The sequence below is a fragment of the Triturus cristatus genome, chromosome 3_2, assembly GCF_964204655.1.
Source record: "Triturus cristatus chromosome 3_2, aTriCri1.1, whole genome shotgun sequence".
Lineage (NCBI taxonomy): Eukaryota > Metazoa > Chordata > Amphibia > Caudata > Salamandridae > Triturus > Triturus cristatus.
In genome coordinates this window covers 998,471,405-998,492,911 of record NC_140584.1, presented here as the reverse complement: position 1 = coordinate 998,492,911, position 21,507 = coordinate 998,471,405, and the positions used below count along the sequence as shown (strand labels likewise).

General features: G+C 45.4%; 1 protein-coding gene across 3 annotated transcripts in view; it reads left to right on the top strand.

The window, feature by feature from the left end:
• Window positions 1–21,507, top strand: part of POR (cytochrome p450 oxidoreductase) — a 624,051-nt gene that overhangs the window by 247,279 nt on the left and 355,265 nt on the right. For all 3 annotated transcript variants that reach the window (XM_085649617.1, XM_085649618.1, XM_085649616.1), the window contains one exon: window positions 20,294–20,342. In XM_085649617.1, coding sequence (XP_085505743.1) covers window positions 20,294–20,342 — 49 coding nt within the window. The remainder of the gene's footprint in view (window positions 1–20,293; window positions 20,343–21,507) is intronic.

Genomic DNA, 21,507 nt, shown 5'->3' with positions numbered 1-21,507 from the left:
ACAACTTAATAAGTGATATTTAGGAAACCAAACCTTGACTTCCATAGTGGTCGTTCGCACCCATCGAATCTCCTAATCCAAGTTACTGCAGCACTGCTGAAACAGGCTTTATGAAACAGCACAGTCCTGTGCTCCACACAGTCGATGCAGTATGTCAAGATGCTGGATTACTTGTTTCAATTTCTGTATGGCTTGGCTCCAAAAGATCAGGTCCAGCCCAAGGCGCTCTGTGATCTTTGGAATGTCCAACTTCACCTCATCAAGTCTGTTTTTTTATCAGCTCCATCTGATTCAGAGGAAGCACATCCACCTCCTCGAGAGCAGAGGGCTGCTGTATATGGAGGAAATGGCAGTGAGTGTGGTATTCCCCCCCCAGTCCCCCCCCCCACCATCATGCGGCTTGAGCATATTGTTCCTGAATAACTGGCCTTTGGGCATCTAGGTATTTACAGAATTTGGAGGTCCTTCAAGCTGCTCGGAAATCCTCTACCAGAACTCTATACAGAATGAAATGGTTGCCAGTTGGCCATGGAAACTAGAAAATAACATCTACCTGCTTGCTTTATCTGTGAACGATGTAATTTCTTTTGTGCATCATCAGGCTTAGTAGGTGGGGTATGGAGGAATAACTGCAAAACTTTGTTTGCTGCTATTGGAATCTACTTTAACAAGTGAAGACTTTCTCCACAGCTATTGCGGAATTTTAGGACCATCATTTGGCTGTGGTCAGGTTGATGCAAAACCTTTTATGCGTTCGCCTTCGATGACCTAAACATTTTTTCAATGAAGACTTCTTTTGTGATGGCTTTATCAGCAGCCATAGGTATATGAAAAGTGGCAGCGATTTGTACCTCAGAATCTTTCACAGAGTTGTACAGGGACAGGATGGTTCTTTGTACTCCCCCTTCATCCCAGAAGTGTTTTATGAGTTCCATCTAAAACAATGAATATTCTCTCAGCTTCTTTTCCATGTCCTCATTCTGCTCTGTCTGGGGTATCTTAGCAGAATCTGGACGTCCAATGTACTTTGTGTTTCTATCTGAAAAGGCTCAAGGATCTGCGTTCATCAGATCAGCTTTTTCTAAACTTTGAGGTAATGATGCCAACAGGGCTAGTTCATAAGGCTACTGTGGCCGGATGAACCATGTCATGCATCAAAGAAACCCAACCGCTGTCTGGTTTCTGAAGACACTCTTCAAGGGTCATGGTGGCTTTGATGGCATTCAGTAGACATGTACCTGTTAGACTAATGCGATAGATGGGCTTCACACAGGCTTTCTGCAGACACATTCCTCTCAAAGCCTCTCCCTGGCACAATGCATCATATGGCTAAGGTGTTCTTCGACACTGTTTAGGACCAAACTGCTCAATTATGTTTTCCTCTTTTCTATCTATTTTCTGTTGGTGTGAAAGTAATAGGCTAGACATGGGAAATATCCAGGTCATCAGAGTAAATTAAAAGTTACATTATGATGACTACATTACTCTTAGTCTGTAGATCTTTCCCATGATCACAGGACTCGAGTGGAACCCAGAGTCGTTGGTCAAAACACCGCGATTGACCCCTTTTTGAAAAGAAACATAACTGGAAGGGGCAGGCATATGTGTCCGGTTAAGTGCACTACTGTATTGTAACTTCAAGAGAAGCCGTTTCCTGTCTCGTGACGAGGTCTATTGAGAGTAACAAAGTTGCTAAAAAGATACCATCATTGTTTAGCTAAGCTATGGTGAGTGCACCATTTTCACCTCAGTGTAGTAAGAACTGTGCGGAGGAAGATCTGGATTCAGAATAACAAATGTTACTGTTAAGTAATCGGACCTTTTCCGATCTTTTCTATTATCGCTCAAAGCATCACTTTTCACAACAAAGCATACCTAAACATTTACACTATGAGTGCTTAGAGTACAGAAAAAGAACAGGCACTTCTATCCTGCCTCGCTACATTACTGCCATGTATTTCTGGACAGATTACACTGTGATTGTTTGTTTGGTTAGAATTTTTTTTGGTGTAAATGGTTCGTATTTTTATCAGCAGCCACCATCATAAAGCGCAGACCATCCTCTGTGGGCGAACCAGCTCTTTACAGAAGACTAAGTTGTCAGTCAAGAGAAACACCACATATAATATCAAAAAACAAATAAAGCACACACTGCGTGAGCAGAAAGTAACAACAACATACGCAAGTTACAGTTTTTGTGAGGAAGTGCAGATCTAACACAGGTATATGACCAGAAAATAGAGTAGCATACAATGCAACGTTCGAATCCATTTATATTCATGAAGAAATAAATAAATCTTATGCTCGAGGCATGCGTGGTTGTAGATACACATGCTGTGCGCACTTCTGCCATCTATTGTAGGACCCCAGTGTGTGCAAGATGTTTTTCTTTGAAGAAGTCTTTCGGGTTACAAGACACTGTGGCTTCTCTTCTTGGAGATAAAGTGCATGGTCATCGACCCCATTGTGGTCTGGTTCTGACGTGTGCTCCGGATAGACACTGTGGCTCTGCTCTTTTTGGTTCACATGGTTCCTTCCCTCCATTGGTATTGTACTTCAGTTGCATCTCCCTTACTTTTCGTCTCCGGTCGTAGTTTGATCACTTTGCTCGAATGGACTGGATCCACGTGGCCCCTACTGGGCCTCACCCTTCAAGGTTTTCTCCGGTCTCTCTGCCATGTCCTGAAGGTGATGGAATGCATTCCACTTCAGTACTGTCTTTGCTGCCATGAGACATATCCTCAGACAGATCTCCGAGGTCTGCGATCTGTGCCTGGTACCCGAACGCAGCTAGCCCTCCTGCGACGCTTGCTTCCCCAAGAAGACTCTTAGTGACCGCCGTGCTTGTCCACTCCAGGTGTTGCGTAGGGACGGCCATGACAACATGGACCCCTTCTGTCCTGGGAGCATCAAAGGGCAGCATCAACCAAAACAGTCAGTTGCAGATGAAGAGTCGTTTTCCCCCAAAAAACTTTCTGGTTCTGACCTGGAGATCGGGGACCTTCTGCCAGCCCAGCAGTCTGCGATTGTGGCATCCTCAACCTCTCAACACCACCCTCAACCAGAGCAGCCTTCAGCTAATGGGCACTCAGCCACTCTGGAGCACCAGAGGCAGGCCTTTGGACCACCACTGTCTTTGGACCGTGGTTGGCACTGACAAACTACTTTGAACGACTCGCTCAGTTATGGATCGGTTCAGAAGAAGTCTTCAAGCTCGACCCTTGGCGCCGACCAGAACCAATGCACTGAAACCGGAGGTACCCTCGGAACAGAAGACCTTGGCGTCGACCACCAAGTCCGATACTGTCACAGTTGGGCCTCCTCATTAACTACCTGGAGCTTCTGGCTGTTAATCTAGCACTGAGGGCTTTTGTACATCACCTGATAGGTAAGATTGTTCTTAACCGGATGAACATGACATCCATGTACTACCTTCAAGAAACCGGAGGGTCACGCTCTCCACAACTGTCTCAGATATCCTAGACCATTTGACATTGGTCACTCCATCACAAAATTAATTTTCTCAGGTGTAGTTTCCGCGGATGGACAAAGATTTTGCCACACTCCTCAGCAGGATGTGGCAACAAGTCTGAATGGGAACTCCACCTGCATGTCCTCCTCCACTCCACTACAGATGCAGTTTCCCTCAGATTAAACTGTTTGCAGTAGCATAAAACACCAAATGCCTCCAAGTGCTCACATTCACAGTCCAGCAGCAATGCACTCTGAATGAACTGGTCTGGGATATTTGGCTACACTTTTCATCCTCTTCTCCTTCTTCCGTTTTTGGTTCTGAGGCTTCAACAGATGTCCCTCACACTCATCCTCATAGGTCTGCCCTCCATGATTAATGACACTGCTTGAACTCTCTATGGTCCTGCATGAGAGGCTCCCCAACAAGCCAGACCGTCTCGCGCAGAACCATGGAGAAATCAGGCATACCGATTCCCTCAGTCTTGCAGTCTGACTCCTGAGATCACAGAATTTGGGTACCTTAATCATCCACCTGAATGCTTGAGCATTCTCAAGGAAACGTGCAGCCCTACCACCGTGCCTGCTATGCGGCCAAGTGAAAAAGATTTGTCTGCTGTTCTCCCAAAAGATATTGGCCCTTTTAAAGTTGCAGTGCAGGACATTGTCTGCTTCTTACTCCACTTATAGGTCTAGGCTTCACCTTTATACAATTGCACCCGGCTGCTGTGGTTGCCTACCTTCAGAATATAAGACATCTCTCTTCAGGATACCGATCATTAAAGCTTTCATTGAGAGGCTGAAAAGGGTTTTTCCTCCCCGGGTACCCCCAGCATCCCTTATGGAATCTCAACATTGACCTCGCACGACTCATGGGTCCTCCATTTGAGCCACTCCACTCCTGTCCTCTTGGAAGGTGGCATTTTGATAGTTGCTGTCACATCACTCAGGCATGTCAGTGAGCTTCAGGCAGTAACCCTGGAAGATTCCTTCTTCTAGGTACATAGGGATAGGGTTGTCCTTCGCACCAACCCAAAATTCATCCCTAAGGTAGTCTCTCATTTCCACCTTAATCAGTCTACTAAGCTACCTGTTTTTTCCCCTGCAACTTGATTCAGTTACAGAACGGGCTCTCCGTACTTTGGATGTACAACGAACCCTCATGTACTACATTGACAAAACTATGCCATTCATTAAAACACAACTTTTTGTCGCTTACTCCAAACCCCACAAAGGGAGGGCCCTTTTCAAGTCCAGCATTGCCAGATCAATACTTAAATGCATCCATGCATGTTATTCTTAAGCTAAAATGACTCTACCCACACCTCCTAGAACACACTCTACTCTAAAGAAAGAAGCCTCTATGGACTTCCTGGAGAAGATCTCTGTAGCTGATCTATGCAACCACCTACCTAGTCCACACCACACACTTTCACAAAAAACTACTGTGTGGATGTTCTGGCCTGCCAACGAGCAAATGTCAATCTTCTGCAAAACCCATAGGCTAGTCACCGCTTTTTTGGGAGTACTGCTTTGAGGTCAATGCACAGCATGTGCATCTACAGCCGCACATGCCTCTAATGGAAAATGTTACTTACCCTGTCAGCATCTGTTCAGTGCATAAAGGGCCAGATGTGTGTAGCTAGCATTTTGCTATTCCCTAATTGCGAATCACAAGGATTTTCAGTAAAGAAATAGCAAAATGCAATGTATAAAGGTGTATAGTACACCTTTTGTGATTCCTAAGGGGTCGCAAATGACCTACCTCATGAATATTAATGAGGTAGGTCCCAATTTGCGACCCCCTAGGAATCGCAAAAATCACGGGGATGGTAGCCTGCTGAGAACAGCAGACCACCATGTCCGTGATTGCTTTTCAATAAAGCAATCTTTTTTTTTTTTTTTTTGTAAAGCAGCCCGTTTTCCTCAAAGGAAAACGAGATGCTTTACAAAACGAAAATGAAAAGTTTTCTGTTAATTTTCTAAGAGCAGGCAGTGGTCCGTGGGACCGCTGCCTGCTCTTAAAAATAGTTTTACAAGCATTCACAAAGGGGAAGGGGTTCCTTGGGGACCCCTTCCTATTTGCGAATGGGTTACCACCTACTTGAAGTAGGTGGTAAAATGCAAATATTTTGTGACCGCAATTGCGGTCACAAAACATTCATACATACCGATGCGATTCGGTATTAGGAAGGGACGCCCTAAACACACCCCTTCCTAATACTGAATCGCAAACCCATTTTGCGATTCGGTAACCGGTTACCGAATTGCAAATTTAGGTTTGCTGCATCAGAAAATCAATTTCTTTGCATCCGAAAATCAAATTTTGCGTTGCAAACTCAAAAACGCTTGATACATCTGCCCCATAGTGATTAGGATGCCCATGCGCCCACCCTTGTCGCCGGGTGCCTCTGGTAGTTTCACTATCTCTTATTATTTCTTCTTCCTCTTCTGCATGGACATCGCTCTATATATTGCTTCACTTCTCATTCCATCCTCACCCGCTGTGCGGGAAAACAATCTAACAATGGAGTCAATGACCATTCGCATTATCTCCAAGAGGAGGAGTCACAGTACCTCGTGACTCGAAGGCTTCATCCAAGAAAAACAACTTGCACATGTCTGGCCCAACACTAGATGGCAGGAGTATACATAGCATATGAATTGACAGCATTGCATGCCACGAACAGATGCTTGCAGGGTAAGTAACATTTTCTTCACAGGATTGCAGACTTTCATGATCAAATAGTTTGGCACTGAGCCATAGTCCCTTAAATTCATCTTGAATTTTTTTAGAAGAGATAGTTATGCTGAGGGTCATTGGAATACCCCGCTCCTATTTTCTTTGTCTTCATGATGGATTGAATTTCAAGAAGGGACTGTGCGCTCCAAAGCAGCCATCCCAGATACTCCGGTTCTGTACTAGCTAATTTTGAGCCCCTGTGCGGAGTCCCTTGTAGATAATCAAGGCCTGCTTATAGAAATTGGCTGCAGTGGTAGGTCGCCAGTCGGTGTGACCAGATGGGAGAGTTATGATTGAATGCCTTGAGCCACGGGCAATCTATACCCCTAAGTCCTCATTAAGAGGTGCTGGTGTAGGTTAAGGATTTCTATTAATGGGATGTTTCCATGGAGCTAGCTGATAGCACAAGAGATGGATTCGCTTATTTAAAATCATCTTATGGAATGTGAGCTCGAATACCGTGCCAGAGCCTGGTTGGAAAGCAGTGCCCATTTAGCCAATGCCTTGATATGAACTTTTAGGTTTTTATTTTTGTCCCATAAGAAACCTGGTGATTGGCCTAGTGAATAATAATGGTCCAATCACGGCTTTAGTTTTTTCCAGAAAAGTACATTTGCTATCTTTTGTATTTGACTGCTTACAATAAAAGGCTGGTGCCTTTGTCAACCTCGGCCTTCCCCTTTCTTTATTTTGTTCACTTTTGAGTCGTGGCTCTTGTGATTACAAATCTGGCCCCCTTCATATAATCTTGGTCTGAGTTCGCTTGTGAACGCTAACACTACTTGTTTCCTGTGACAGGAGTCTGTGTTTGTGAAGCACAGCTGTTGTGTGAATAGGAGGCTTTAAAGTTCAATATTTGACGAATGGGAGGGTGATACTCCTATTACACGTTGACACGTCTTCAACCCTCCACCCATCTCAAATTCTTGATTAGTGAAAACAAAGAGGAATAGTATAAATGTCAACAAATGAGTTCCTTTGTAAATAAATGAAAGCAGAGGGGTTGTACTTTTAGTTGGAGGTGCAAAGCAGCATAGTTTGGAAAGAAGGTCATTATTTGGAGGAGGAGCTTGTTATGCATATATTATGGTGGCTTCTGATTGTGCGTTAACCTTCCCAGGCCAGCGGGGATGCTCCCCTACTAGAAAAGGAAAGTAAACTTATAGATGTGGCAAGGAAAAGGGTGGCCGTGCAATCTGCCAACCAATGGCGCATATCTAAATCTGTTGGCCTTCTAGCAAGATATGATCATGCCCATTGGGACGAGATGGAGCTCCTCAATTATCTCCCAGAGGAGCACAGTTCACACGTTGCACATCTTTTGTTAAGACTCAAATCAAATGTTAAGACTCGATTGTGTAAGATGGAGTAGTAGTAACATTTATTTAGTGCTTTGTACCTCATTGTGTGTGTCGAAGCGTGTCATGTACTACAACGTAGGGAGATGCTTGGTTGGCAGGGTGTTGTGTTTGCTGTGAGTATATTTGGGAAGTAATTTGGTATGGGGCATGAATGACCAGAGGCGTTCTAGTCTTGGGGTGCATCGCCACCAGTGTGGTGGAGGATGAAGTGTGAATAATGGACATATGCAGGCTACCACTATACATTAGCTCTCCATTAACACTTTTATTCTGCAGGTTTTATTTGCCATGATTACAGTAAGCCTTTATTTATTCTATTTTTCCTAATCAACGTAAGAGTTGTGCGGAAGTGTCACTGTTGGGCTACCTGCTCTGTAAATCTAGCCTGCTATAGAAATACAGGAGATGGGTTAAAAGGGGATAGAGGGAGGAGAGAGGAGTAGTTTGTGTGAGTACAAGTAACAGAGTGTATGACAATGTCTTATGTTGCTTTGGAGTAAATGTGATACGTTTGGGGTCTAGATTTGTTCTGTCTGCCCTCGATAAAGAGGTCATGTGCTCTGGCAGTCAGCGGTTCTGGTTTCCTAAGAGTGAGAAGCAGAGGTACAGTGTGCTGTGGCTCTGAGAATAGGACTTTCTGGTCCCCCGTTGACTGCTCTAGGAGGAGACTTTGTACTGGAAGACTTGACCATTAGAAAAACTCACACTGACTCTCCCATCGTTCTGTGCGTACTCCATACTGCCCTGGAACAGCCGAGAGACTCTGGTTCCTGGCATGTTTTTGCCACGGTTCTACCACTTCATTGGTCAATGCTTGGAATGCGATGGTCAATGCTTGGAATGCAATGCCTTTGCTTCTGGTGTGAGAGGAGATGCATTGATGTCTATGAAACTACTCTTTGAAAGGATGGTGTCCTACGAGGGCATTAGGTCTGATAATGAAATAGTTCTGGGTGATGTATACTGCTTGCTTGCGTATGTCTGCTTCACAAGGGTATTGCCTGCTTTCCTGAACATGGGACGTCTCTGCAAGGATCATTTAGCTTAGTGGTTCTTAACATTTTGACTTCTGTGAACCCCTCAATCCTTACTGAAATCCAGGGATCTCCACTGAATCATTATTCGAATCCAGGGTTCACTACTGAGTCTTTTTTGGAATCTGGGGATCCCATGCCCAAGCACTTTTGAGGATTTGAACCGCAAAACAATGAATAAAGTTACAGAAATAAGTATTCATTAAACAAATACCAATGATTAAATATTTTGTTTAACTCACAAGCAACCATGAAAAATCAGCATTTTAAATTTAATGGGAAGGTAGGAGCAGTTGAGTCCACCTATCATACACTCTATATTTTGTTTGATGCGCCCTTAGTTTTCCCACAAACCCAACCAGAGCATACCAACTTAATTTAGAGAACTTTCTAAGTGTTTACATTTTACTCTTTGTGACTTTATTGCTCTTTAGTTTGTAATATGTTATAATATTTTTTTTTTCTAAGCAGCCGCGAGCCCCCCTGATTAGCCGTCGGCCACTCTGAGGGGTTCCCGGACCACAGGTTAAGGACCACTGCTTTATTTCCTTGTGTATGTTGTTGTTAGGCCAGTGATGGTTCTACATCTCGATGTGTGGCAACCCTCCGGAAAGATGTTCTGTTTGGCTGTGAATGAGAGTGTTCTACCTCATTGTAGCTCTGAGAGGGCTCTAATTCCATTTACGTGTCGGCTTCCTTGTGTTGCCACTACGCTTGATGGGATGCTCTCCTTGTGTGTGCCTACTGTTCGACAGGATGTTTCTGCATGGCTGCTGTGATAGGATGCTGTACTCCGTGTGTGTGTGTGTGTGTGTGTGTGTGTGTGGTGGGGTGTAGGTGTAGTCCTCTGTGAAAGGACGCTCTCCTTGTGTGTGCCCACAGTTTGACAGGATGTTTCTGCATGGCTGCTGTGATAGGATATATATATATATATATATATATATATATATATATATATATATATATATATATTACCTACTGGCGGTCGCCAGTAGGTAGTTATAGTTAGGGCCCTGTTTCCATAGGAAAACCGCAACATTCTATTTTGAATAACTTTGGCGCCGGTCGACGAATCCTCGCCAAATTTTCAAAATAGGTGGGGCGCTGCGCTCCGCTCCTACCCTGAAAGTCTCGGGGGGATTCGTCAAGCGGGGGCTGAGATAAAAGGGGGGTCCCAAAACGCGTTTTTCCCATGCATTTTTCCATAGGACCTTTAGACACCGCTCCAGCCCGAACGGCTGAACGGAGTTCCTTGAAATTTGGCAGAGAGGTAGTCTACAGGTCAAGGAAGTGCCTTTTGTAGGTTTGGTGTAAATCTGTTCAGTAGATTCTGAGAAAATAGCCTTTAAATCAATATATATATCTGAGCCAGCTTACGGTGCGCTTACGGTGCGCTTACCGTACGCGTACGGTGACGTGCGCGAGCGCGATTCTGATTGGCTGTTCGATCTAAGTAAACATTCGAATCGGTCGAAACCAGGAAGCGGCGGCCACCATTTTCTCTCTCGCACTCTGAGGGGGGCTGCAAAAACCAAGACAAAAAACATCTACAGGGGGAGTATATTCAGTTCTTAACCACCCAGCATACATATATGTGTCCCCAAACAACCCCCAAGGCCAAAAAAACAAATTTATATTTTTTCGAAAAATCGCCGATTACGCTTACCATACGCGTACCGTTAAAAATTAAAAAAAAAAAAAAAATTATCCACACTTTACCCACCACGTGTGCAAATGGTGCCCGTAGGGCACCATTTGGGCATGGCAAATATTTCAATGGAAAGTACAAATGAATAACTTTCACAACGAAGCGCATAATAAGTCCCCCATGTGCGCACGGTGCGCGAAGCGCATCGTGCGTACATGGCCCATCCCGCGTAACGTGAGCACGCGGTGCGCGCAGCGCTCCGCGTGACCACCGTGCGTGCACGGCACTAACTGCGTAAAGTGGGTGCGCGAAGCGCACCGCGTGCTTACTGTGCGCGCACGGAACGAACTGCGTTAACTGGGCGCGCACACCACGAATGGCGTAAAGTAACTTAGCATTTAAAAAACCGTACAAATTCACTGAAAAAACCATAGGTTTCACACAAGTTATAGTTAGCTGTACATTTCACTCTTAAAAAAACCAATGAAATTCCCCCGTTATAGTAAGTGAAGGCAACTATAACTCACGCGACCGCAATCCTCTGCTGATGACATATGTGTCTTTATGAAAAAAAAATATTTGTAATATATGTATAGCTAAAATTTAATGGAAGAAGACATGGGCAAATAAGTGTCTAAATACAGTATTAGCATCAGCAGAGGATTGCGGTCGCGTGAGTTATAGTTGCCTGCACTAACTATAACGGGGGAATTTCATTGGTTTTTTACGAGTGAAATGTACAGCTAACTATAACTTGTGTGAAACCTATGGTTTTTTCAGTGAATATATATATATATATATATATATATATGTGTGTGTGTGTGTGTTCCTCTGTGAAAGGATGCTCTCCTTGTCTGTGCCTAGTGTTTGACTGGATGTTGTACTTCTGTTTCTGCATTGCTGAGCCGCGGGGAGGCCAGACACAGCGGGCAGTGACCCAGGAGCAGTTGCTAATACAGGCACCCCATTACAGGCTCATGGGGCATTTTACATATGAACTGATTCATAATACCTAATCAGGTATCAAACACGTGCATTGGGAATCGACATGCACTGAAAATCTTGTGACTATTAGTGTAATTTTGCACTCCACATAATCTTGTGAGTGTAGATGGGGATCATACTAGTCCTGACGAAGAAGCTTGGGGAGCTTCGAAACATGTTGACTCACCTAGGACGCACAGCTCATTGAGGCATATTTACCTCCGTCCCCCCCATTTTAATAATACCAGCTCACAGGTATATTAAAAATTATTTTCTAAACCGACGAGCCAGGTATTTTTTAACCTCACCCACCCATCCAGTCCTGACCCTCGCACTCACTCCCCTACAATACACAGTCGTTTTCACAACAAAAAGGTGCTCCCACGTAATCGTAGGTTGTAGCACGCCCCGTCGAGGGGTGGGAAGACCCCTATGATGAAGCATGACACCAAGGGTCCTTTTGGTGTGTGAGGGGTATTTTTACAACACTGTGTGCTTTTCCCACCATTGTAGGAAACATACTTTACCCGGGAGGCCATGCAAATATACTTTCTGAACCTGTTCTGAGGGTGGATCTTTATGGTTTGTTAACTCTGTCTTCCCGGTGCATCGACGCACACTTGAAGAACAGATCCTTGGCCAGGGCCTTATTCTGCGTGCTCATTTTGGAAGGATTAGTGAATAGATCTACACATCCTCTTTTCTCAAAAGACTCCTTAACGTATTTTAACCAAGGGATTTTCTTCTATGACCTGCCAGCTTAAAGCCGCCTCCTCATTTGCCCAGATCTTTACCCTACAAACTAGGGGTTTGATTGCCATTCTATCCGTGATATAATGGACACCCAGTTCTTCGTGAACAATATGAGCTGGTGTACTCTGGGGGACTTTTAACAGGCGCCGGAAATACATGTTCTCTACAATTTGTAGTTGTTCTTTTTATTTATTTATTTATTTAAAAGCTTTTATTGAAGGTTCTGACAATTTAACACCGCAGTGATTACATAGTTATAGCTCAGTGAGGGATCAGGCATTACACAGCATCCAACATCACATATTAAAACATCTTGCATTTTACAGCAATATCATTCTCAACAACATGGCATTTGGTTTAGTGCTTTGATTGAAGTAAGTCCGGATGCTCAAGCAAATATCTTGTCAAAGGTTCCCAAATGTCCGAGGGCTTAGAGTTGGTTGGCAGTTCTTCCGCATATAGCGAAAAATTATCCCTACAATAGACAGCATCTAAAATCCAGCTTGTGAGAGTAGGGGATGTCTTACTGTCCCAGTGCATCACAACTCTGCGTTTTGCAAGCAACATCATAATGGCTATCTTCTTTTTTTTTTTTTGGATCGCGCTGTCATATTAAGGCCCAAGAGACAGAGTCGGGGCACACATGGCAGTGTACCTAGCACCAGCATTCCCAAATGGTAGGTTACATCTTCCCAAAATTTCTGTATCTTATTACAAGCCCATGAAAGGTGGATAAAGTCTGCTTGATCAGATCCGCATCTTTTACAATGCGCATTATCACGTAGTCCATACCAACACAGTTTGGCTGGGGTGTGATATGTTTGATGTATGTATTTGAAATGTATGATGCGGAGATTTCCGTTAGGTGTGAGCAATGTAGTGAGCGTGCAACATGAGACCCAGTCTTCATCCGTTAGCGGAGTATCTAATAAGCTATTCCATTTGTCACGTGCTTTATAAGTATCTGCGCCTATTTCCGTTTGCACCATTTTATACAGTCGTGAGATCAAGTTGGAGTGCGTGGTCGCAGCTATCAGTGTTTGTAGTGGTTGAAGGCTAAGGGGTTCTCTGGGGAAGGAAGGCTATAATTCCCTTATAGCCGCTCTGAGCCTATGATAAATGAATCTAAAAAGGAGCGACTGGTTTCGTACATACGACAGATCGTCAGAGGTAATAAAAGTTCCGTTAGGATATAGGTCACCCATCTGCGTTATTCCTACCTGCTCCAGCAACCTCATACTCTTTTGTTCTTGTGTGACAGATATAGCAGGGTGATGTGCTAGCGGTAGGTTCGGTGTATAGAAAGGAGTCTTGTTCGCTAATTGACTGATGCGCTGCCATGCTTGAGACGTTGTGCGTATCGTATTGATTTCCTGTGATGTCAGGTGGGGTCGTGTATGCGGCAGTATTTGGGGTAGTGGTATTGGATCCGCGTCGCCATCTTCCACCGCTAGTTGTGGGGGGTATTTTACTGGGTGATACCAGTAGTAGGCGTATTGTGCCTGGGCACATAGATAGGGACTGCAAAGCCACCAGCGGTGTATGGGAGTGTCATGGTTTTCAAGCTGATGCGAGCTTGCTTTCCAGCCCATATTAATTTAACAAAGGCTGCTCGTATTCTATTAAAGATTGGAGTGGGTGGCGGTATTCGTATATTAACAAATAAATATAACAATTTGGGCAATAACACCATTTTTATTAACGATATTCGATCTGCTAATGAGAGAGCGAGAGTGATCCACCTATTTATCTGCGTCTCAATGCGATCTACCACCACCCCATAATTGGATCGGAGTACGGTTTCCACCTCCCGGTGGATCCAGACTCCAAGATACTTAATTGGATCTTCCTGCCATATGAGGGGAAATTGTAGATTTGGTGTTTTTGTATTTACTGTCAACGGTATTACTGCTGACTTGTCCCAATTAATTTTCAATCCCGAGTGCCCTCCGAATTTTATATATTCTCGCAAAAGCGGTGATAAATTTTCTTCAGGGTTCCGCAAATATAACACCATATCGTCAGCGTATAGTGATATGCTAATTGGCCTAAGTCAGAACCGTAATGCCGTGTGTGCATAGTTCTGCCGTATTTTACAAGCCAATGGCTCCAATGCTATAGCGAAAAGCAGTGGGGACAACGGACAGCCCTGTCTGGTTCCACATTGAATGGGTATTGCGTCAGATATGTGTCTGTTTACCTTAACGCGGGCAATGGGCTTAGTATACAGAAGGGGGATCCAGTTGATCAGCCTAGGTGGTAATCCTATTCTATTTAAAATCGCAAACCTATAGGGCCACTCGACGGAATCAAACGCCTTGGCGGCATCTAGTAGGACGGCCACTGCCTGTAACTCTGGATTCAGTTGATGCAGCAAGGCAAATATGGTGCGCAGGTTTTGTGCAGTCGATCGCCCTGGGATAAATCCTGATTGATCAGGCAGGACTATGGTGGACATAAATGGTTGCAGCCTTGTAGTGATAATTTTAGCCAGTACCTTAACATCGGTATTTATTAGTGAAAGGGGCCTGTATGATTCTGCTTTATCCGGGGTTTTGGCTGGTTTTAATAAGGCTACTATAAGCGCCTCTTGCAGCGTCGAAGGTAGGATTTTATTGCTATAAGCCTCATCGTACATTTCAAGCATGTGTGGGACCAGGAGATCTGAATATGCTTTATAAAATTCTCCAGTGTAGCCATCTGGGCCAGGTGATTTACCATTGGGCAAAGACTTTATAGCGAGCTGTACTTCCTCCTCCGTCACAGGTAGGGTTAGGTGTTCGCGGTGTGAATCTGACAACCACATCAGCGCAATATCTTCGGCATATTTTAGTATTTCGGACTCCGGTACCGTATGTTGAGTGCTATAGAACTCTCTATAAGTGTCCACAAATGTTGACAATATACCCTGGGTGTCACAGTGTATCTGTCCACTTCTGTCCTCTAGTCGTGTGACAGTGTGTTGTTTATGTTCAATGCGTATTTTGTGCGACAACACTCGACCCGGCCTACCACTTTCGCCTAGCTTACGTGCAGCACAACGACGGCCAATGTATTTTATTTCATCCTCTGCGAGTTTATTGTACCTGCTTATCTCCTCGCGTAGGCTACCTAATGCCAGTGCAGTGTGTGTGCGTTCATATTCGGTTTCCAGGACTTTTATTCTACCCTCACAGTTCTTCCATTGGGTTCATATGCCCTTTAATATACCAGCATTTGTGCTGATGCAGACGCCTCGCAGCGTCGCCTTGAATCCCTCCCAGAGCACCCCAGCGCTATCCACCGAGCGCCTATTATCCGCGAAGTAGTCTTCTATCGCCTTATGTATCTCTTCTTTGTAAATGGGATCGAACAGTGACGCAGCATTAAAGCACCATACAAATGGTGGGGGTGTGTATGTTGGAATCAAAAGAACTAATAGGACCGGTTTATGATCCAATAGTATCTGGGGAAGGTGTTGCACATCCTTTGTCCATGTGGAAGCGTGCTCAGTAAGGAGCCAGTAGTCCAATCTGGACCAACTACTGTGCACCATGGATGAGTGTGTACTCTCTAATGTGGTCGGGTGGTGTACACGCCAGATGTCACGCAGACAAAACTCCGTCACTCCATTTTTCAAGACAGATACTGCACGTTTGTGATATTCCGTGGTGGTGATCGGTCCTTACTAGTATCTAATGTAACGTTTAGGTCTCTTTCCCCCCCCCCCCCCCACACACAGCAGCTCCAGCGGTGGTAATGTACGCAGAGCAGTAAATCATTTTTGAAAAAAATCGGGATCGTCCGTATTCGGCCCATGTACATTAATGATACCGACCTTAGTGCCCCGCAGTGTTCCTGTAATTATGACAAACCTCCCCTGCGGATCAGTAAGCGTTTCATCTAATACAAAATTGGTGTCCCTACGTATAAGGGTTGATACACCCCGGGCGTAGGATGAGTAAGTTGCCGACACTGTGAGCTCTGCCCATCTGAAGCCCAACCTTCCCGCCTTGTGTGGTGGCAAATGCGTTTCTTGAAGTAGGGCTATGTTAATGTGCTGTCTATCAAGGTAAGCCAATACTTACCTGATTTTTTGGGGACTATTTAGGCCCCTGACATTCCAAGTTAAAAAACGTATCGGCTCGGTTGCAGGCGTACTATGTGATATCAGTGTCTACCATTATGTACAATTGGCCTGAAACCTTATATTTTTGTGCAATCTCCATGGCGCTCGTGCCCGTCTCACTGAACAGCAGTGTCCACATACATGCATAGATATCAGAACATAACAAGCATTTTCTCTTGAATGCATCAAAACCTCCACCTCCCCCCACCCACTTCACCACCCCAACTATGGCAAAGACAATCCCCATCAACAATTAACAAACACAAATATTCCCCCCAAAACTCCCCCCTTGGATTAATACCCACGAAACGGGTGAAAAAGCAGTGGTGAACACAGGGGGGCGGTAGTTACCAGCTAATAACCTCAGCGGTGCTACAGCTGAGGGACCGATTCAACACAACATACTTCATTGAAGCATTATAAGTATGTGTCACATCCTACTCATTATTGTTCAATCACCTGCATCTTAAGAGTTCCATAACCTCCACCACATCCATGATAATTCAGTCTGCTACATGCATATATTTATTGCTACTTACATATCTGGTGTGCTTCTAGGCCGCTCTAAGTACTTTCGCAAGTAGAAAAAGGAGAAAAAAATATATATATATTTAGGAGGTCAGCTAATGAGCACTATCTTAGTCTCTGCGTCTTCTTACGCCGTGGTAAACCGTCTTATCTTTACTCGACATTCGATGTGCGGTCCTGTTCCATGCTCTGGCCCCTTGGAGATTTACGGCGCAAAGTGTGCGGATGATGCAGTTGCGAAAATTTAAGGACTTCTTTAGGGTCATTACAGATGGTGCTTTTTCCGTCTTCAGTGATCTTCAAACGAGCAGGATAGATCATGGCATATGATATATTGTTCTCCTGTAATTTCTTTTTGACATCCATAAACTTCTTACGTGCCTCTTGAACTTGCGAGGTGAAGTCCGGAAATAATGATATTGTCATTCCTTCATGGGTAAGATTCCCCAATTCACGGGCTTTGCGGAGCGCAGCATCTCTGTCTCTATAGTTCAGGATTTTGGCGAGGATGGGTCTCGGTCGCGCTTCAGGCATCGGTGGCGGCGCCAGGTATCTGTGTGGCCGCTCCACTATAAACACTTCGGAGAATGTTTCTCTGCCTAGCATCGTAATTAATAATGTCTCGACGTACCGTTCCATGTTTCCTGTGCGAGTGGATTCCGCCACTCCGATGATGCGTATGTTGCAACGCCGCGATCTAGCTTCCAAATCCTCAGTCTTTGCTAGGAGAGTCTGTTGAGTTTTTTCCGCTTTAGTCTGCTTCTGTTTCAATTGCTGTTGCGAGTCTTCCACGTCCGATATGCGACGCTCAGCTGTGTCTATACGTTCTGTATGTTTATCTAGAAGGTCAGCCATACGGTCCGCTCGGTATGTTAGGGTGTCAATTTTACCGTCTATATTTGATAGAGTGGCTTGTATCGTCGCAAACATCGATTGAAAATCCATTGTCGCATCCGATCCCGTCGCGGCCGCAGCACCCATCAGGCCCCGCCCAGGTGTTTCAGTGGTCGTTTCTGACGCCTTCCGCTGCTGCTCAAAGTGCAGTTTTGGTTGATTTTTCTCCGGTTTCCCCATTTTCCAATGATTTTATTGTTAGCTGGTAGGTCAGTAGTAGCGTCGTCTCTAGGTTTTGTATTCACTGCCCCATCACGGTCACCCCGTCTGTTAGTATGCGAGTGACCCTTGGTGCTGCTGCAGTCAAGAGTAGGATAGCTCTGTGCGTGTCACACCAATGTCCACCAGCGGCAGCCCAGCCGGTAAAAGATATGTGGAGAGGCTGTATTGATTTGGTGCAAAGCAGCTTCGCTGATAACGCACAATGTCCGTCAAGCGTCCTGCACCTAGAGACCTTAAGGCACACTTTTCGGGGCTCTTAGTACAATATTCAGCGCTGAACACTCCCAGGGTTTTCCAGGTGAGCAACAGTTCCTAGGAACGCCGGCCTGTAGGTGTTAAAGATGGACCCGAGGGTGCAGCAGTGCAGGGGTTAGTTAGCCCATATATACAGAACCACCTCACCATCTGACCACAGTCACCAGGGCTCAACAGAAATATCCCACTGACACTCCGCTGCAGGTATTCAGCAACTCGTCACATGTCTGTATTCTCTTTTTTAATGTGGGCTTGGTGTTCCACACATGGCAGGTGACACAACCACTGGGGAACTTAAGCTTTTTGTCAGCCCTCTCCAGTGCCCCGTTGCAGTCAGACGTGCCTTTCAGCAGGGGGGGGGGGGTGGAAATCATTATAGACCCGGTGCATCTAGTCATAACTCGGCATTTCTCTTCTAATAAATATTTAAAATGTAATCGACCATCAAATAAAACCCCAGATACGAGAAGGACTGTACCTTTCCTAAGCTATAAGATCCAATTGTATAATTGTAGGATTTACCTGGCTTTTTCCCCACTTCCCTAACATAGGATTTTGCAAGATTGGGGTATAAGTCCAGATTCTCCATAAATGTAACAAAACCATCTATTAAGAGTTGCAGACCTTTGGGTGTGCGGGCAAGAAGTACTGTGTCTGCGTAAAGCAGAATGGGAATCCCACGAGTACCTATCCTGGGGTTGTCTACCTGTAAAGTGTTTATATATACTGTGAACAAAAAGGGAGCTAATATGCAAGCCTGTCTGACCCCGCTAGAGCACGTAAAGGGTTCTGTTATATGTCCCTCCTGACTGTATCTAACCACAGCGTGGTATTCAGATGCAAGGACTTTAAGATGTTGATAAGCCCTGGGTCCACACCGAGCCCACCCATAATTGCCCATAATTTCCCTCGATTGACTGTCAAAGGCCGCAGTCAGGTCCATAAATGCCAGATACATTGTCCCAGGGCTGACAACTGTGTATTTGGCCGAAATAAATCTAAATTAAGGCATTGGTCGGTGGTAGATTTTCCAGGCCTGAAGCCAAATTGGACGTCAGTTATAACTTGGTGCTCCTCAGCCCAATCAGTCAACCGGCTTAAAACCATCCGCCGACACATCGATGAAAGAAATCGGGCGGTAACATTGTGGGCTATCCTTTTTTTTAAATGGGGACCATCGTGGCTGTGGACCAAGATGCTGGCATTACTGTGTCCACCGCTGCGTTTATGACCCTGGTCAGGATTGGTGCCCAGAGGTCCACATTACTTCTTAAAACTGGATGTTGTACTTCTGTTTCTGCATGGCTGCTGTGATAGGACGCTGTACTCCTCGTGTATGTGTGCTGTTCTCTGTGCATGGTGATCTCCTTGTGTGTCTTCTCTTTGTCAGGATGTTCTTCCCTGCACGCATTGCTGCTCTGAGAGGATGTTGTGCTGTCCTCTGTGAAAGGAGGCTCTCCTTGTGTGTGCATTCTCTTTGTCAGGATGTTCTACTTCCCTGTGTGCATCCTGTCCTCTCTAACAGCATACTCCTTTTGAGAGTACCTCCTCTGGGATCAGGTATTCTACTTTGTGGTGTCTGACTGCTCCGTGATGGTGCTCTAGTAACCTTTTAGTTGCTGCTCAGTGAAAGGCTGCTAGACATTTCTTGTGTGTGCTGATCAGTGGTCTGTGGCTTTATGTACTTCATTGGAGCACTGCTGCTCCTGGGGATGCTGACCAGCCCTCTGGGCTTGCTTCTCTGATCTGATGCTCCGGGCCTTGATTGGTGCGGAGATGTAGAGAGGGATACAGAGCGAGGGATGAACAAGCCACATGCACACGCGGTGGCTAGGTTTTGATGGAGATGGTAGAGATAGCCGGTCCTCATCAAAGAGCAGCCGCTCATATATATGCTGTCTCTGTAAGGTGCATTAGTCCCTCGTGTTTGCTGATGCTCAGAGATCATTCCCTGGTCCTCCACATGTGCTGCTGCAGTAGAACGGACGGTTCCCCACTGTGTAGGGTTCTCACGTTCCTCATCTCTCTAGAGTACATGTTAGCTTTTCTCACTCTCTCACATGTACTCTTGGGTCTTTCCACTCTTGGCACTGGTCTTTCCGCTGTAAATCACGGGCCACAAGTCTGTTCACCCCACGGGACACGTCATTACAGTGATGATTAAATGACTGCGATGTAGCAATAGGATATGAGAGATGATAAATTATCTTTTTCCTTAGACTTCATCATAATATTGATGTAATTCTAAACGTTGAAGAAAGACTAAATTGCATGTTTGCTTTCTCTCTACAGAACTACCTCTGTGCGAGATAACAGCTTTGTGGAAAAGATGAAGAAGACGGTGAGTGACATTTCCGTCTGTTCCCTCTGTCTTTGCTGTTTGAAATGTCTCCGAATAGCCGCCATTTGCAGGTGTTCCTTTCCTACTGCTCATGAGGGTGTGGACATGGATGAAGCACCTGTCCTCTGATCCCTGGCCGTCTGTGTGCACAGCACATGGGCCACGCCCTTCCCTCCCAGCATTCTCAATCTCCAGAATGCGCCAGCCGAGTGGGTGGTACCGCAACCCACGTTAAGCTGGTGCTCCTGCTTGACAAGGGCAATTAGTTGAACTCTTCAGACCAGGCTTTGTGAGCTGTGCCCGAGTCCCATACCGGGAAGGAGATGTGGTCTACTGCAGGGGCGGCTCTAGGCGGCCCTGTGCAGGGAGCGTAGGTAGGGGGCCCCGGAAGAGGGGGTCCGGGCGGGGCGGAGCTCAGGAAGGTGTTTTAATAAAACGTCCAGAAAAGGCATTCGATGACCAGTACCTGCGGCTGCTCCTACCCTTCCGAATTAGTCTCAGAACAATAACATTTAGGAGGAGGAGCAGGAGGGCATTGTGACACAGGACGTGAGGGACTGGCACAGACTGCTGCAGGGCCATGACGCTTCGGGTTGATGCAGAAATTAAACTCCTGACCACTTACAGAGCGCATACCACATATATATTTTCTATTTTAGTTTAAATAAAATATGTTTCTTACCTTAATTAAGGTGCCCCGATTTTTGCAACCTTGGCAAGATGAACGCCCGATTTACAAATTCTACACAGACCTCTGCAGCAGCCCTATGGCTAACGGTGCCTAATCAAAGCTTCCTTAACTTTACCAATCTCTCTCCAAATGGATAAAACGAAGGCACCCCGCAAGCACCACAGCTGCCAGCACCCGCGTTTAGTGTGAGACGTTTAGCCAGTCCTAGGTTTTTGTACCTCTGCTCTTTGCATTCTGGGACTTTTAGTTTGCTTGCCTCATCATAAGCGTGAGCTTAAATAACCGAGAATAAACACTACTCCTGTTGCGATTGAAAGCGGTAATGTCTGAAGGTGTCGAACAATGCATGTGCCCACTGGGTAGCTATGAAGACCTGGGGGTCACCCTGTGCCAAAGGAAAAAATACAGGGGGGGAGTGGGGGGCATTGGTCGTGACACCGTCATCTCGTACTGGATGACACGCAGGCCTGGAGT